Raw genomic sequence first — 17,727 nt, 5'->3', positions numbered from 1 at the left:
TATGGCTACCCACTTTAGCCTCAGAGGTCCATAATGTCCCTCTTCCCATTCCTATCACTCATGAATTAATCTAACACTGCATGTACTTCCCACATGATCTGGGGAGGAAACCAGATCCTAGTTGTGATCAGGGGATGAAACAGATCCCAGTTTCCATGTCTTCTGCCCTTGGGAAAGAGGTCTGTCTTTTCTCTTTTGGGAAGCTACTGCTCAACTCCAGGACGGAGGTACCCCCTAAGTTTTGGGGGGCAGTGAAGGCTACTAGAGAGTACTGGACCAGGAAATGGGAGATCTGCTTCTCCACAGATCTGCTTCAGTTTCTTTGTTGAAAAAACGAGGTAATTAGGCAAGATGATTGCAAACATCCTGCTCTAACTTCTTACTTGGAGGGAGGGACTGAAGTGGAAGAGCCTAGAGGTACGTGGTCCAATATGGCGGCCACTAGCCACATGAGGGCAATAAGCATGTGAGATGTGATTAATCAAAATGAGATTCACTGTACGTGGATATAGGAGCCAGAATTCTAAGATGATTCCCAGGGACCCTCTCCTCTCCTTCTCCCCATATATCATCTCCTCCTCTTGAGTGTAAGTGGAATATGTAAAATGTGTTCTCTGAGGAAAGGGAGACTGTCCTGGGTGGGCCTGTCCTAAGCAGGTGAGTCCTTTAAGAGCAGAGCACTTTCTCTGGCTGGTTGAAGAAGAGGAAGTCAACACACCAGGTTGCCTGAAAGAAAGCAAACATCCATGTTGTGAACTGCCCATGGGCCACGTGGCAAGGAATTGCAGGCAGCCTGTAGAAGCTGAGAGTGATCCCCAGCAGAGAGCCAGCAGGAAAAGGTGACCTCAGTCTTGCAGCAGCAAGGAAATGAATCCCACCAACAATCTGTGAGCTCAGAAGTGAAACTTCGGATGAGAACCAGAGCCCTGGCTGACACCTTGACTTTAACGTGTTGAGACTCTGGGTAGAGAATTCAGTCATGGTGTGCTCAGATTTGTGACCTGTAGGAACTGTGAGGTAATAAATCTGTATTGTTTTAAGTTGCTAAGTTTGTGGTAATTTGAATATCCTGGATTTCCCAGACTTAGTACAAAATGAAAAATATAAAATACCTCCTTGGTAATGTCTTTATTTTTTTTTTAAAGATTTTATTTAGTTATTTGACAGACAGAGATCACAAATAGGCAGAGAGGTAGGCAGAGAGAGAGAGAGGAAGGGAAGCAGGCACCCCGCTGAGCAGAGAGCCCGATGTGGGGCTCAATCCCAGGACCCTGAGACCATGACCTGAGCCGAAGGCAGAGGCTTAACCCACTGAGCCACCCAGGTGCCCCGGTAATGTCTTTATTGATCCCATGTCGAAACGGTATGATTTTAAATATACCGGGTTAAATAAAATATATTATCAAAAAATGAATTTCATCTGTTTCGTTGTATTTATTTTATGTTTTAATGCTATCCGGAAATTTAAAATCATATATGTGGCTCAAGCTCTATCTAGGGGACAGTTCTGTTCTAGAGGTCTCAAAAGTCAGCTGTATGACCTTGGGCGAGTCACCTCACCCTGGAAGCCTTGCATTTCTTGTCTTTGAGATTGGAATAATAGCACCTATCCACAGAATACTGGCAGCATAAATGAGATGAGGCTTGTGGGATACTAGCCCCAAGGCAAGGTCTCAATAAATGTCGGTTATTGTTATTATTAATAGCAATATCTGTGAAGTGGGAATCCCTGCTTATATCCAGGTCCTAGTCTCCAGCACCTCTCTCCAGCCTGACACAGAGGAGACACTCAATAAATGCTTGTGGATTATATAACCTTTTTTTTTTTAAATTTTATTTTTAAGTAATCTCTATACCCAACATGGGGCTGGAACTCACAACCCGGAGATTACACGCTCCACCCACTGAGCTAGCCAGGCTCCAGGGATTACGTAACCTTGTCAAAGCTCTTTGGCACTGTTCTCCTTCACCATCCCAACCCACTTGGAAGGCAGAAATGGTGGGGGGGGGGGGGCATGGCCGGGCGGGGAGACAGAACTTTGAGGGGAGCAAAATATCTGCTCCAAGCTTCACAGCCCTGGGGACTCTGGGGGAATGTGGCCACCTCCTCCAACTCCCGGATGCAGATTTCCGCCTGCAGTCCTGGGAGACACGAGTTCCAATCCCAAATCCACAAAGCCAAACTAAGTGACCTGCACAGGTGACTGAGCCTCATCTGTCCCTGTCAAGTTTGTGTCAGGAATAACTAGGATAAGTGACCTGAAGCAGAGTACCTGGCACATTGTAAGGACGCAGTTTTACGGAAGGTATTATTACTGCCGTCGTTGTTTTTTTTTTCTTTGTCAGCGATGCTCCGCGACTCTCCGGACTGAACTCCCTCCCTCGCGGGATCCCTTTCCTCTAAATGACCCCCACCTCCCCTGGTCCCTGACTGGGGAGGATGTCCCGGCTCTTCGGCCCAGTCTCCAGACACCACCCCCACCCAATCGAGTCAGGAATAGAAATCACCGCCTCCGGCAGCCCGCGGTCTCCCTCCCTCTCTCCCCCGGCAGCGATCGATGTGGCCTCCGCTGCGGGGGACAGAGGAAGACAAGGAAGGACGGGGCGGCGGGGCCTCCGGCAGCAGCGACGCTCCGCGGGGCAGCAGGGGCAGAGACGAGCCAGGCCTGCCAGCGGCTCCCCGGCCTCAGTGGCTTCGCTTTCCGGGACAGACGCGCGGGGCGGGTGCGCCCCGAAGGGCCTCGCAGGTAAGGAACCTCCCTCGGGAGGGGCGTGGCCCGGGAAGGGGCGGGGGCTGCAGAGTGGGCGGAGGGGGCCGCCGGGGTTCCGGTCCCGCGCCCCCTTGGGGAGACTACCCCTACCACACCCAGGGGGGAGCCCTGGGGGGCGGCCAAACTCTGGGGTCTGTCCTGTTGGTTCTTCCGTTAAATGGGATTAGAAAACCTCCCTGGCAGGGTTGGTCTAGGCATTAACCCTAGTAAAGTGTGTATGGAGCCCCGCGAGTGGACCAGCACATAGTAGGTGCTCCAAGGACGTGTGTGGAGAGAGCCTTGAATGGGAAAGCCTAGTTTCCAACCTAAACTGTGCCCTGGACTAGGTGGGTGAGGCTGAGCAGCTCATTTAATCTTTCTTACTGATATTCAGATTCTTATTGGGGAAGGTTTGTTGAATTAATTACCCCAATAGAGCAGGAGGGTGAGATCCAGAAAGAGAAAGGGATTTGTCCACAGTCATGCCGCTAATGGGTGATGCAACTGGGTCGGAAGTTTCATCTTTTGACACCAGGTGCAGTGGAGGAGGTGGGAGCGGAGCTGCATCCCGTCTGTGTCCCAGGTACTCACTGTGCACGGATTCTGTACCAGGGGCCACTGTCCTGCCCATAAACATCCTACCCTAGTTAATCCTCATGCCCTCTCAAGGAAAGTGTGATGTCCCCCATTTTACAGATGGGGAAACTGAACCTCAGAATGGATCCCCTCAAGGGTCAGCAGTAAGTTGCAGACTCAGAATTTGAACCCAGGTCTGACCAGAAGAAAGTGCAAAGGACTGACATTTATTGAGCACCTACTGTGTTCTAGGGGCTTCACACACACACTCACAGTAACCTTCCACCCCAAGTGCTATTCTCCCTGTTCTATAGATAGAAGAGCCAAAGCTCAGAGTGGGAGGAGCCTGGCCGGAGGACACAGAAGTGACAGAGCTGAGGACACTACCCTTATCCTGACCACCTTAACTCCAAGCCTAGGGTAAGTGAAGGGCACCTCACCTGACTCGCTGTCAGGCACGGGGCCAGCCGCTTGATGTACATCCAATCCCCTGTCCACCCTGGGAAGCAGGCATCACTGACGGGATGGTGCAGATGGGATTACCCAGGATCAGGAAGTGAGTCACTAGCCCTCAGCTCCGCCAGAGCTTGGAGACGTGGGCAGTGGAAGGATCTAACATTTTCTGGTATCAGAAAAGCGGAGCACTTTCCACAAGCTACTTTAGTCCTCCAGCCTGCCTTGGGGGAAGGTGCTTTTGTCTGCAGTGTGCATTGTGTAGGAAACCAAGACCTGGAGAAAAACACCTTCCTTGAGGCCCTAGGTGCATCAGCGGGTGGAGACAAATCCCGGGTTTGGCTGACTCAGGGCAACAGTGAAACAGATGGATAATTTACTGAACCCCTTCAGGCCCCATAAACACATAGTTCGTTTAATCTTTTAACCACACTTGAAGGTGGCTATATTTATCTCGACTTGACAGAAGATCAGGGAGGTGACATGACTTGCCTTTGGTCACAGAAGAAAGTCAGTGTTACATCTGATTGACTCCACGGATGCCTTAAATGGTCTAAGCCCATGGCTCTCAAATTTGACCATGCATCAGAGTCACCCTCCACACTTGTTAAAACACAGACTGCGGAACTCCATCCTGAGTTTCGGATTCACTGAGTCTAGAGCCAGCTGATAATTTGCAGCTTTGACAAATTCCCAGGTGGCATGATGCTGCCAGTGGAGGGGACACACTTTTAAGAATAAAGGGTCTCTACTGATGCTCCCAACCTCCCTTGGGTGGTCCGCATTACTACCCTCATTTTGCAGAGGAGAAAACTGAGGATCAGAGTGCTGGTGTGTCCAAGAGCCCACAGTAAACCCCTGGCATATGACAATCCAAGTTTGGGAAAGGGAGAGAATCCTATATGAGCACCGGCCCCGAGGGGGGTGCCGGGATACCCTACCATTCAGTCATTTTCATAATCCCCTCCCTCAAGATAGATCTCAGCATATTTTCTGTGCAAATGAAATGGGGGTGGGAAGACTCCATGATTTGGCCAAAGACCCTCGGTCGGGCAGTACGGGGCAGTCAAACCCAAGCCTGAATTTTGAGAGCAGAGGGTACTTGACACCTCCTGTGCGCCTGCCGCACACCAGAGCGGTGGAGGGGACAGGGGTTTAGCCCCGGCCTCCCCGGGAGCCCCCCAGCAGCACTCCTGTCCCTGTGTCCGCAGGCCATGGTGAGCGAGTCCCCGGGTCCCGGCGCCCGCGTGCCCTGGCGGCGGAGCGACGAGGCACTGCGCGTGAACGTGGGCGGCGTGCGGCGGCGGCTGAGCGCACGCGCACTGGCGCGCTTCCCGGGCACGCGGCTGGGCCGCCTGCAGGCGGCGGCGTCCGAGGAGCAGGCGCGGCGCCTGTGCGACGACTACGACGCGGCGGCGCGCGAGTTCTACTTCGACCGGCACCCGGGCTTCTTCCTGGGCCTGCTGCACTTCTACCGCACCGGCCGCCTGCACGTGCTCGACGAGCTGTGCGTCTTCGCCTTCGGTCAGGAGGCCGACTACTGGGGCCTGGGCGAGAGCGCGCTGGCCGCCTGCTGTCGCGCGCGCTACCTGGAGCGGCGCGTGGCGCGGCCGCGCGACTGGGACGAGGACAGCGACACGCCGAGCAGCGTGGACCCGTGCCCCGACGAGATCTCCGACGTGCAGCGCGAGCTGGCGCGCTACGGGGCCGCGCGGTGCGGCCGCCTGCGCCGGCGCCTGTGGCTCACCATGGAGAACCCCGGCTACTCCCTGCCCAGCAAGCTCTTCAGCTGCGTCTCCATCGGCGTGGTGCTGGCCTCCATCGCCGCCATGTGCATCCACAGCCTGCCCGAGTACCAGGCCCGCGAGGCGGCGGCCGCTGTGGCCGCGGTGGCCGCGGGTCGCGGCCCGGACGGCGTGCGCGACGACCCGGTGCTGCGGCACCTCGAGTACTTCTGCATCGCCTGGTTCAGCTTCGAGGTGTCGTCGCGGCTGCTGCTGGCGCCCAGCACGCGCAACTTCTTCTGCCACCCGCTCAACCTCATTGACATCGTGTCGGTGCTGCCCTTCTATCTCACGCTGCTGGCCGGCGTGGCGCTCGGCAACCGGCGCGGCGCGAGCGGCGAGGACCTCGGTGACCTGGGCAAGGTGGTGCAGGTTTTCCGCCTCATGCGCATCTTCCGCGTGCTCAAGCTGGCGCGCCACTCCACCGGGCTGCGCTCGCTGGGCGCCACGCTCAAGGTAGGGCCCCTGGAGCTGGAGAGCGGGGCGGGGCTGCGGGGCAGGGGGATCTGAGGGTGACCAAAGGGCAAGTTAGCAGGTGAACTTCGAGGTGCGCGGTGTCCAGGCACACAGTGAACCCAGGCAACACCCTCTGTGCCAGGCACAGGGCTGGACGCTGGGTGTACATTTCCCATCCCCTCTGCTCTTCCCAACAGCTCTTTCCTGGGGTGAAAACTGAAAGCCAAGGCAGAGCTTTGCTTTTCTTTTTTTAAAAAGAAAAAAAAAAAAAAAAAAACCACTAGACAGAGGTCACTTTTGGTCTGTCAAACATCAGATAATACATAGTGCAGAAATTTGCAAAGCAGGATGCTAACTGGCTTCTCTGCTGAGCCTTTCTTCTGGCCTTATCCGGGGGCACAGATACGGTAGGTCACCCTTGACAGGCCAAGTCCAGCAGCAGCCCCAGAACAAACACTGAGTGCTAATTCCGTGCCAGTTTTACATCCACTGTTGGTGTCATTCTCAGGACAACTTCCTCAGGAAGATGTGGTTATTTATTTCCTTCCAGGAGCTGAAGAACCTGAGGTCGGAAAGTTGGCTTTCTAAAACCTGGTTGCAATTTACTGAGCACCCTTCTGGTGCCAGGCCCTGCCCTGGGGGGTGCGTCACTGCTCTGGCCAGCTTAACCTTGAAGGGGTGAACTCAGCCTGGTGTGGGGACAGAGGAAATTTGAACAGTTTGGGCAGAGGCCTGGAGAGCGAAAGGAGGGGACACGGGAGGAGGGGTGCCCATTGATGAGGTTGAAGGGGTGCGTGGGATGGGGTACTGAGGGACCGTGGACTCTTGGTGCAGGATTTTGAACTTTGTCCCAGGGTAATAGGAGGGGTTCCAGCTGGGGCCAGGAGTATTGTCACCACATAGCAGATGTGGAAACTGAGGCTCTGGGAGGTGACAGGACTTGTCAGAGATCCCTCAGTAGGTTGCAGAGCCCAGAGAAGAATCCAGCTGTGCCTGACTCCAGTGCCTCCTGCTCCTTCTCCTACAGCTCTAGGCAGCCCCCCTAAGGATCTCGAGGAAAGCCCCCTCCCGCCTGACTTTGTAAATCCTTTTTCATGCCCTCATGGCAAGGCAGCCAGGATGCTGGTACAGGCAGGCTGATGTGAGGAGAATTTGGGGGGCAGTGGGCAGGAACAAGGACTTCCATTAGCCACATCCCTGAACTCAGTATCTCTCCAGAGAAGATCCCTTCGCCCCAGAGCTCTGCCTTGCCTCCAGCCATGCAGGGAGCCAGGGCCCGGTGCCACCAGCTTTTTCTGCAAAGAGGGAGAAGAGCATTGATTGGGGCTACCAGGGTCCAGGACTCAGGTGTCAGACTCCTGGCTACTCAAAATGAGGCCCCTGACCAGCAGCAGCTTTCTCAGTACCTGGAAGCTGCTAGAAGTGCAGAATTTCTGGCTCTACCCTCGACCCACTCAACTGAGTTCTGCCTTTTAAACAAGATCCCAGCATGATTCCTCCACACGTTACAGTTTGGGACTAGGAGACTACAATTCTAGACCAGGGGTCTCAGCCCCAGCACAACTGACATTTGGGGAGAGAGATGCACTGTCCTACACTGCACTACAATGTCCTACACTGTCCTACAATGCACTGTCCTGTGCATTGTAGGATGTTTGGCGGAATCGCTGGCCTCCTCCCAGTGGACGCTGGCAGCCCAGCTGTCCCAGTTGTGACATTGCCATATGCTGAGGCGCCTGGGTGGCTCAGTTGGTTGAACATCTGCCTTTGGCTCACGTCATGATCCTGGGGTCCCGGGATCGAGTCCCACTTTAGGCTCCTTTCTCCCTCTGCCCCTCCCCTGCACTTGTACTCTCTTTCCCTCAAATAAATAAATAAAATCTTAAAAAAAAAAAAAAAAAGGTATTGCCATATGTACCCTGGAGGGCAGATTGCCCTGTTTGAGGATCACTGCGTGACCTCAGGGACAGAGCACACGTCTGTGGATATACCCACAGGCAGATGCGTGCAGTGGGTGGTCTGGGGAACATATATCCTGTCAGCTTTCTTGAGAGGCAGAGTGTATTTTTGTACTTGTCAGAAAGGAGGTAGACCAGCCAAAAGCACATGAAACCAACCCTTTGCATCTGCAGAATACAGACTGTGGTTCTCCGTTGGTTCTGTTATGGTGTAGAAATCACAAGCTTGTTATTAACTGGCTGGTGCCACCGGTCCCCCCTTCAGTAGAAGAAACCACTGTGGCTTAGCCAGCATCCTGGACAACAGACGTTAGTTCCATGCTCACTCCCAGGGAGCCGGCCGCCTCTTGTGGTTGAAAGAGCTTAGCTTGGAGTCGAGGGACCTGGGTCTTGGCACCAGCTCTACTTTGCTCTTTGATTTTGGACCTGCCCCTTCTCCTCTCTGGGCCTCAGTTTCCCCCATATGCTCCATACCAGGTCTGTGGGCCCACCCACTTCTGACTTGGCTTCCTATACTCTCTTCCAGCACAGCTACCGCGAGGTGGGCATCTTACTGCTGTATCTGGCCGTGGGGGTGTCCGTGTTCTCCGGTGTGGCCTACACAGCTGAGAAGGAGGAGGACGTAGGCTTTGACACCATCCCCGCCTGCTGGTGGTGGGGCACGGTGAGCATGACCACCGTGGGCTACGGGGACGTGGTTCCCGTGACGGTGGCTGGCAAGCTGGCGGCCTCAGGCTGCATCCTGGGGGGCATCCTGGTGGTGGCGCTCCCCATCACCATCATCTTCAACAAGTTCTCTCACTTCTACCGCCGCCAGAAGGCTCTGGAGGCCGCCGTGCGCAACAGCGACCCCCAGGAGTTTGAGGACTTGCAGAGCAGTGTTGACGGGGTGTCCGAGGTGTCTCTGGAGACGTCCCGTGAGACCTCCCAGGAGGGAAGGTCTACAGACCTGGAGGCCCAGGCCCCCCTGTGGGCCCCCAGACTCTCAGGTTTGCTAAAGCCAAGGCTTAGTGTCCCCCTTCCCACACCCTACAGTCAGCTGAACCAGCAGTGATCCCTCCCTGCTTACGGCATCTGTGGCGGCCTGATGGCTCAGGGCTGCTCACCCACCGTGAGGAATGAGTCCCAGAAGCCAGCTCCGTTCCTCCCAAAGTCCCGGGCCAGGATAGTGTTGCCCTGTGTTCTTGAGCCTGGAGAACAGCCCAGAGAGCCCCATGCCTGGACCTCCCAACTCCCCATGAAGCAGGCATGCGCCAAAGAGAAAGCTGGAAGGCTGCTGACGGTTCCTGAGCACCCACCGCCCATCGGCCCTAGCCTACTTGGCCTCGTGTCGGAGAATGACAAAACTGACGCCCAGCCAGGTGTCAGGACTTGCCCAAGTGTCACCGAACTAGTGGTGGTGGAGCCAGGTTTGGACTCCAGGCTCACTGCTCTGCCAAGACCGATGTTCCTCGAATGCCATCTTTCTTGTGCCCTCACGGAGTTCGCATGTCCTTCTCCGGGGTTCACGGATCTCCAGAGTTGATTTGCTGGGCTCAAACCCTCTGTCCAGGCTAGGGGAAGGACCAGATGGGATTCTGGTGGAGGAGTGCTGCCCCTCAGCTGTGGTTCTCTTCCAGGAACTTCCAACGAGAGTCAGTTCTCAAAGATGAGGGCTGGGAGGAAGGGAGAGGAGCAGTCTCCTTAGCTGGTGAGTAAGGTTTGTCCCGCAGGAGTCCTGCAGCTTCCTGCCAGGGCGGGCTTGAGGTGCAGACTCTGAGGGGGTCCTGGCCTGTCCCATCCTAGGACGTGATGTGTGAAGAGGACACCCCCCTGCCCCATCTGACAGGTGGTCACAGTCTGTGCCCCAGAAGGAAGTGAAAGGCAGTGGGCAGGGAGTCCCTGACTTAAAGCCAGCTCAACTCTGAAGTGTTGGCGGCAAGGGGCTGCTATGCAGGGACACCTGCGACCCCTGGGCACCCCCAGACTGACTTCAGCATCTCTCTTCTTCCTACCGCGCAGGCTGCAGCCCTGCCTTGACTTACCACCCAGGCAGACGCTTGAGACCTCCGCCCCTTTCAGCCAGCTCCAGCCCCCTCATCCCTGCCGGGGGCATCGTATGCTCACCCGCTGAATCCTCGCTACTTGCTGAGAAATTTGGGAGGGAAGGGTTCCCCTAGCCCCGTTCACATCCTGTTCCTAAAACACCTATTTCCGTCCCATCGTCGCCTGGCTACGCTTGTCTGTCCCGCCATGCAGAGCTTCAACATGGAAGACAGTATCTGGTTGAACCCAGGCTCTTGAGGGGAAGGTATTCCCTGAAACGCTACTCACAGATCAGCTGGTTTGTACAGCACACTGTGTGCCGGGCCCTGGGGAGGAAGGGGAAATGGCCAGACAGAGGTCTTGCCCTTGAGAAGGTGTAGACAAGACTGAACAGAATACTCTTCCAGTTCTTTCAACCCCTCTGTCCTTATTTCATTCATCCAGCAAATACCTTTTGGATGATTCACAAGCTGGGGCTTCCCCGTGGCCTGCAGACGTGTTTTATTTAGCTGAACAATGTCTCTCTATATATTTTTTTGTTTGTTTTTTTAAGATTTTATTTTTAAATAATGTCTACACCCAACGTGGGGCTTGAACTCACAACCCTGAGATCAAGAGTCACATGCTCTAATGACAGAGCCAGCCAGGGGCCCCTTAGTATGTATTTTTATTTCGAATGCCTTTGGGTGAGGCACATTCTCTCTATTCCCCATAGTGTGCCCCTGAGATACACACACACACACACACACACCACCACCACCACCACCACCACTTCTCAGATAGTCTTGACACACACACCTGCCTCTGATTCACAGCTCGCTAAGTTCACAAGATATAGTGGGGAACAAAATACAGACTTCTATATCCGTGAGGCTTACAGACGAGGAAGGGAGGTGGATTTAAATCCAGTGATCCCATGAATACATAATAGTGAGCTGTACTAGGTACAGGGAGCCAGAAGCACGTCACGTAGCAGGGACCATGAACGGGGGTCAGAGAAGACTTCCTCGAGGGCGGGGCACAGAAGTCTCAGAGACTCTCTCGGAGACTTTCTCGATTTCAGTGGCCGTCACACGGATGAACAGTTAATTAGGCAATAGGGGCTCCAGGAATTGTTTTCAGGCAGAGGGCACGGCCTGTGCAGGCCCCATGTGCAGAGGAATCCGGGTCTCCCCAGACTGAGCAGAGGCTGGAGCCGAGGGGCCGCTCAGGACTCCCCGTGTACACACTGGCCCTCCCTCATGCTCCCCGTGTAACGTCCAGGCCCCACTCTGCCCAGGTCAGGGCACAGAGTGGGGACGGCTGCCCCCCATACCACCCTTGCTGAACGGCTGAACATATCAAGGAGCCAGATAGCTTCCAGACTTTCTGACCCCACAGACAAGGCCCTGAAGCTAGTGGAGGGCAAGCTCAGGTGAGATTCACCTGGCCTGCATCCCTCACCGGGTCGTGGGCTGTCCTGGCAGAAAAACGACCACTCGCTCCCACTCCCAGGTGTGGGAGAAAACCGTTATGCAGCTAAAGAGGCCGCGCCCAGGGTCCTGTTTCTGGCTGTACCAGCGCTGGCTGCCGGGTGGGCTTTCCGGGTGAACGGGGAGGGTGAGGGATACGTAGAGTGACTCCGAATCTGCATTCTCTTGGTCCAGCGGTGGGTTTGGCACAGGTTGGGAGGGAGAGGAATCCAGCTGGAACTAACCGGGTCAAAAGGAGTAATTCATTAGATGACTGAAGTGATGAGCAACTGCTACCATGAGGGTCTTCGGTTACAAGCAAGAGAAAAGGACTCTGGGACCCCTGGGGGGCACAGCTATTGGACGTCCTACTCTTGGTTTCAGCTCAGGTCGTGATGTCAGGGTCGTGAGATCGAGCCCTGTGTTGGACTCTGGGCTCAGTGAAGAGTCTCCTGAGGTTTCTGTCTCCCTGTCCCTCTCCCCCTTCCCCTGCTTGTGCGCTCACTCTGTCTCTCTAAAGTGAATAAATAAATCTTTAAAAAAAATTCTTTTAAAAAAAGAAACTGTCTTATGGAAAAAGAAAGAATTTCCTGGAAGGTGTATGTGTTTCCCGCGGCTGCCATAAGGCAGTGCCATAAGCCTGATGGCTTGGAACAGTAGAAATTTCTTCTCTGACTGTTCTGGAGGCCAGAAATCCAAAATCAAAGCGTCAGGAGGGCCACACTCCCTCCGGAGGTTCCAGGGGTGAATCATCTTGCCTCTTCCAGCTTCCGGTGGCTGCCAGTGTTCTTGGTTTATGGCCATGTCTCTCCATTCTCTGCCTCGGTCATGATGTCCCCTTGTCCTCTGTGTGCACCAGTCTCCCAGGGCTTTTCTCTCAGAAGGACCCGAGTGATGACATGGAGGGCCCACCCAGCGGATCCAAGCTGATCTCATCTCCAGACTCTTAAAGTAATCACATCTGCAAAAAAGACCCTTTTTCCAAATAAGGTAACATTTACAGGTTCCAGAGATTAGGGTGTGGACATATCTTTGGGACCACCATTGAGCCCACCACAGAAGGGTATCAGTGGAGTTCACCCAGTCAAAGAAAAAGCTGAGCCGGCCACAGGACATGTAGGAAGGAGAGGAGCTCTGGTGATCTCTGTGTAGGACTCATGAATCCTTTGTTGGGGATACTGCCAGCTAAATGCTCAGCCTTCCGTCACCTTCCTCCCCTGTGTCATTCTGCTCACTGTTCCCAATCCCAGCGGAGACCTTGATTTGCGTAGCTTGGGGCACGTGCCTCTTCCTCAGTGGAGACAGAGGGCAGGGCCCCTGGATTGACACCTGCAGCAGACCACATGGGAGGGAAGACTGGTAGTGACCCAAAGAGGTCATGTGACATCACCAAAATAAAGGGGAGGGTTGTTAAGCAAACTAGCAGATGTCCCCTGCATTCCCACCCTTGGCCGCCCAGCACACTTCACACTTGCTCCTTCCCAGACACATGGTTGAGAAAAATGTTTCTAACATCAGGAACCTATCATGTACATGACCCAAAGCATCCTTGGTGCGCTCCAGGCCCCGTTAATATGATTGGATCAGTGTAGTGGATCAGGCTGATATCTTGTGGAAAAGTACCATCGAAGTCTTGACGGGGCAGGTCTGGCAGGCTAAGGTGTTTCTGAGTTGACTAGTAAAGGAAAACTGTTATCCCTTCCAACGAATAACAAAATGCTTCCAGCGGTTTCTGCTTCTTGGAATGGAACATGAAGCCAATAAATGCCTCTGAACTCCAGGGACTGTACTGAGGGGCGCGTGTCTGTCCCAGCCGCTGAAGTTGGAATTGCCGTTTGATTACAGCAGCCCACTGCCATCCTCCGGGACCAGCTGATTTTGCTCCAGCCAAATGAGGGAAGCAAATGGTATTTTGATGGGAGTCCTTGCCCTCCAGGGTCTTTGGTTGTCTCTGCAGGCTCCCCAAAGCTGTGGTATTGCTTTGAATTTTCTGTTTCGGAACAGTCGTTCAGTTGGATCTATTGGTCTTTTATGTTATGCCTCCGTGGGTCAGGGAGCCAATGTGGGGATCTTTTCCAACTATCACTCAGAGATGGGAGATCTAGCTCTCTGTGATAGGGACAAAGGCCAAAATACTGTTTTTCACAGGGTTGGTGGACGTAGGGTGGGACTCTCAGACCCAAGAAATTGGTATTAGCTCAAAGTTCTTTATCCAGAGCTCCCTGAAAAGTCTGGATGTTTCCCTCTCTTCAGTACCCAGTTAGCGTGGTAAATGGCCACGGGGCCTTTTGGAGAAGGCAAGAAAAATGTTTACATTACACGTGGGGAGTAGCATAGCAGAAACCTTCCCCAAGGGCAAGTCGTGTATCCTTCATTGGAGGGACTTTAGATCAACAAAGGAATTCAAGCCTAGGTGTTAGGTGATGATCGATTTTTGTTTTGTTTTGCTTTGCTTTGTTTTGCTTTGTTTCTTATGTTTTACTGGTTATACAATTAAGTCAGAATGGTGGTCAGTTTTACCTTCTCAGGGTCCTACAGTAGAGATCCTGCCTCACTCAGAACCTGCTGAATATTATGATGACCGTTTTCACTTAATTTCTGAGGCACCTAAAAGCCAACACCTGGTCTCCCACCCCTCTGCATTCTTCCTTCCGTTGGAGGTCAGGGAACCCTTCACCAAGCCCACCTGATGACTTTCCTCAAAGCAAAGGTGAAGTTTCTGGGTCCAGTGAGGTACACAGAGGGAAGGAGGCACAAAGGAAATCCAATCCAGCATTCCTATCTTCAGAAATCTCTGAATCCCTTTCTCTCTATGATGTCAAGGGATTGGCCTTTAAATTTCATTTCACACGGGCCAGCATTTGGTCCAAGTTTGCTTTAGCCAACCCAGCGATGGTCAGAACCCAGGCAGCTCCCGGAGCTAGCGCCGAGAATGCAGACTCCCTGATCCACACATCAGTATCAAGATCAGTCTGGTCCAACGTTACATTTCCCCTTCCTTCATCAGGCACCACAAAAATTCTTTCCCACAAATATTCCCCAGATTTTGGCTGGTATCAACGAACGGTTTCTGTAGCTGTGTATGGGTCCAGGATTCTTCCACTCGGTGTTGGAGATCACCCTGGGTTTCTCCCACATCCCCTGTATGGCCGTCCCACTGCTCAGAAGCCGCACAGCACCCTGCACAGTCAGTTACCAGCTTTGGTTTTTGGAGATCTCAGCCCTGCAGCAAGTCATGAGGTTCCTTCACCGCAGTCGCAGACATGCTGTACAGTTCATCCTGTGTCTCCCCTGCGACACACGCACGTGCCGATATTTGGGCTTGTTTTGTTGACTCTCCCTTTACATGACTCTATGCAGTTGAAACAAAACATTCTATCCCACAGCCTGGGCATTCCTCATCTCCTTAAAAGTGAACTGTGGCAGAAGCTGCCCTTTCTTTGAGAGCCTCATTCTCGGTGGTCAGAGGACACCAAGCAATGCGGGCAACAGCCCTCCGCGGCTGCATCCCACGGGCTGCTCTCCAGGGCCGGGGCACAACCTCAAATTCACTGTTTCGCCCCAGGAAAGTCCAATTGTTTTTTAATACCCCACACTTCCTGGAGGCTGTGGAGTAGAACTCCATTCTGCTTCCAATTTGTCTATGAGTTAGGAGACTTTGGTTACAAAACAGAGAGTCCAACTCTGGAAAACTTGAGCAAAAAAATGGCTGCATTGGAGAGATACTAGATCAGGTCAAAGTCAAATTAAACAACCAGGTTTGAGAAAGGAATGAAGGCAGCATGGGGATGGAGGTGCTCAGAGCCCACAGATCACCTTGTTAGGGGCCCTGCAGCTAAAATGCCTGAGTGACAACACTCTTCTCTAGCTAAAAATTCCCAGAGAACAGAGTCTAACTGGACTAGCTTGGGTCATGTGCCCATTCCAAGGCCGGGGAAAGGATGGAGGAACTCCCACAGATGGTTTCCCCAGGACACAGACAGTGGAGGCGTAGTTTCCTGAAGCAAAGTGGGGTGCTTTCATTTAAATGAGGGCAAGGGATCCTGGGTGGGCAAAACCAACAAATATCTTTTATAATACTACCCAGTGGTAGTGGGAGCTGGGCAGCTTGGCTTCAGCAGCGACAGAAACCAGGAAAGAGACAGACAGACACTGGCTGACTCTGTCTCAGGGCAGACAGCATCTCCTAGCTCCATATCTTGTGGTGCCTCCACCAGAGAACTCCTTCCCAGTTCCAGGCCGAAAAATGCGTCGGAGATGCTGACTGGCCCAGTTCCGGATGAGGTACTGGATCACCCCACTGTAGCAGAGGGCTGGGTCTATGAGAACATGGCAGCCATCATGTGAACTGGCTGATGTGGGAATCGAGCATTTTCTAGACTTCCTGGTAAGTGAGAGACGTTCCTCCAATTTAAGATCTTCTCCCTTCCCAGCCCCACATTGTAGATCAAAACACGGAGACCCAGGGAAGTCCAAGGTCATACCTGAGTTTCTCTGTTTAGAGAAGAGCTTTTTAGCTTAAATAAGGGCCAAATAGAGTGCTCATAGTAGAATGGGGGTGGAAGGGAATCTGGTTGCCTCCTGAGGTACTTCTTGAGGCTCCCAAGGGTGAAGATGACCTATCAGCTAATAACCACCCTTCACAAGCATATGGCGCTCAGTTTATAGCGTGATTTCATGCCCATTATCTCATATACTTCTCACAATAGCAACAATGAAATAAAATTATCATTTCTGGACAGCTGAGGACACTGTGGCTCACAGTGGGATGACCAGAAAGTGGCACATCAGGGATTCGAGCCTCCTGATACGGGGCTATACTCCCCGGGCACCACATCCCACTGTTCCCACTCTGTGTGACAAACTGAACTCCCCGGGCATGGCTTTGAAGTGGGGCTCCTATAATGAATTTCTCCTCATGCTCTGGACACAGCCTTCAGGTGCTGGCTCCATGGGATGGTCCTTGGTGACTACCAGACCTCCTATTCCAGGCCAGCCAGGACCTGAGCCTGAGCATGGGAAGAATTCTCCAGGAAATTTAATAAGTAAGTTGAGAAGCTAACCTTGTAAGGCAGGAGCTTTTGAGATGAAAGGGACAGTGTCTTCCAGAATCTTTTCTGCTAGAAAAGAAGAGGAGGACAAGGGCAGATGTAGACTGGTGATTAACCTGTCAAAAAGGAGTGGGTTCAGAAGCTTCAGGAAATTCATGAGTTCAAGAACGGGAATAGCACACACCTCAACATTGGCCCTGCTACTTACCCAGTGCCTGATCCTGGGTTGGACCTTTGATCTCCAAGAAGCATGTCTCAAGGTCGACCTCCATCCTCTACTCAGGCTGGTATCCAAAGCCCTCCCCCACCCCCATCTCGTCCTACCTTCTTGGATGGGTAAGGAATCCTTCAGTTACAATTGACAGAAACCCAACACAGTGGACCCAGAGTTCAATGGAGGTCACCAGGAGTAACTCTCAAGCCGGGATTTACTACAGTTATTTGAATCGGATGGGAGAACATGAGTAATATGGCGTGGTGTAGAAGAAAGACTATGGGCCCTGAGGCAGATGGACTTGTGCTCGAATCCAGCTACTTACAAGCTGTATGGTCTTGGTTGGGTTTCTTTGCATCTCTGAGCCTGTTTCTTCACTTGTCTTGTCTTCACTTGTCTTGATAGAACGACACCTATACCTCACAGTGTTGATGCCAAGTTCAAGTGAGGTAACGTATGTGAAAATGTCTGGCATCATAAATGCTAGGAAGGACACTGGAAACCAGCAGAGGTCTGGTTCTCTTTGGGAATGGGAAAGCAACTCTGAGCAGAGGGAGGGAAGTGGTCTGCACGGGTGGAGATCGCAAACCTTCCCTCTCGTACTTGGGGCCACAGGTGGGGTCTCGGCATGAATGGCGGGGTCAAGAGGTCTGGGTTTGAGCTCAGACTGGACATATCAGACCTTGGTCCTCGGCTGCATTGTCTGTAAGGCCGCATGCTGGCTGAGAGTGGGCACCCCTTACAGGGCACAGGGTGATGGGGGGTCCCTCTGATGATTCTGTCTCATCAGGAATGACACTCGGACCCCTCCCCACCGACCACAAGTCTCCAGACGCTCATCTTCACTTACCCCTCCCTCTCACTGCCACCTGCTGTCTCGTCTGTGCGCTGCATTCCAGGCACGGAAGCCCTCCTTTTTCTTTTTCTTTTTTTTTAATTTTTTATTTCTTCTCAGCGTAACAATATTCATTGTTTTTGCACCACACCCAGTGCTCCATGCAATCTGTGC

The 17,727-nt window shown here is 53.1% G+C and overlaps 1 protein-coding gene across 1 annotated transcript; it reads left to right on the top strand.

Moving 5' to 3' along the window:
- Window positions 1-1,997: 1,997 nt before the first annotated feature.
- On the top strand, window positions 1,998-11,946 carry KCNS1 (potassium voltage-gated channel modifier subfamily S member 1). The gene is given in 5 exon segments (XM_047747228.1): window positions 1,998-2,747; window positions 3,641-3,746; window positions 4,991-6,019; window positions 8,504-8,947; window positions 8,949-11,946. Coding segments are annotated over 3 exon segments (1,497 nt in total). The 5' UTR covers window positions 1,998-2,747; window positions 3,641-3,746; window positions 4,991-4,993; the 3' UTR covers window positions 8,976-11,946.
- Window positions 11,947-17,727: the final 5,781 nt, after the last annotated feature.

Source organism: Lutra lutra, chromosome 9 (assembly GCF_902655055.1).
Source record: "Lutra lutra chromosome 9, mLutLut1.2, whole genome shotgun sequence".
Taxonomy (NCBI): Eukaryota; Metazoa; Chordata; class Mammalia; order Carnivora; family Mustelidae; genus Lutra; species Lutra lutra.
Note: the sequence above shows the minus strand (reverse complement) of the source record. Positions and strands in the feature narration are given on the sequence as shown.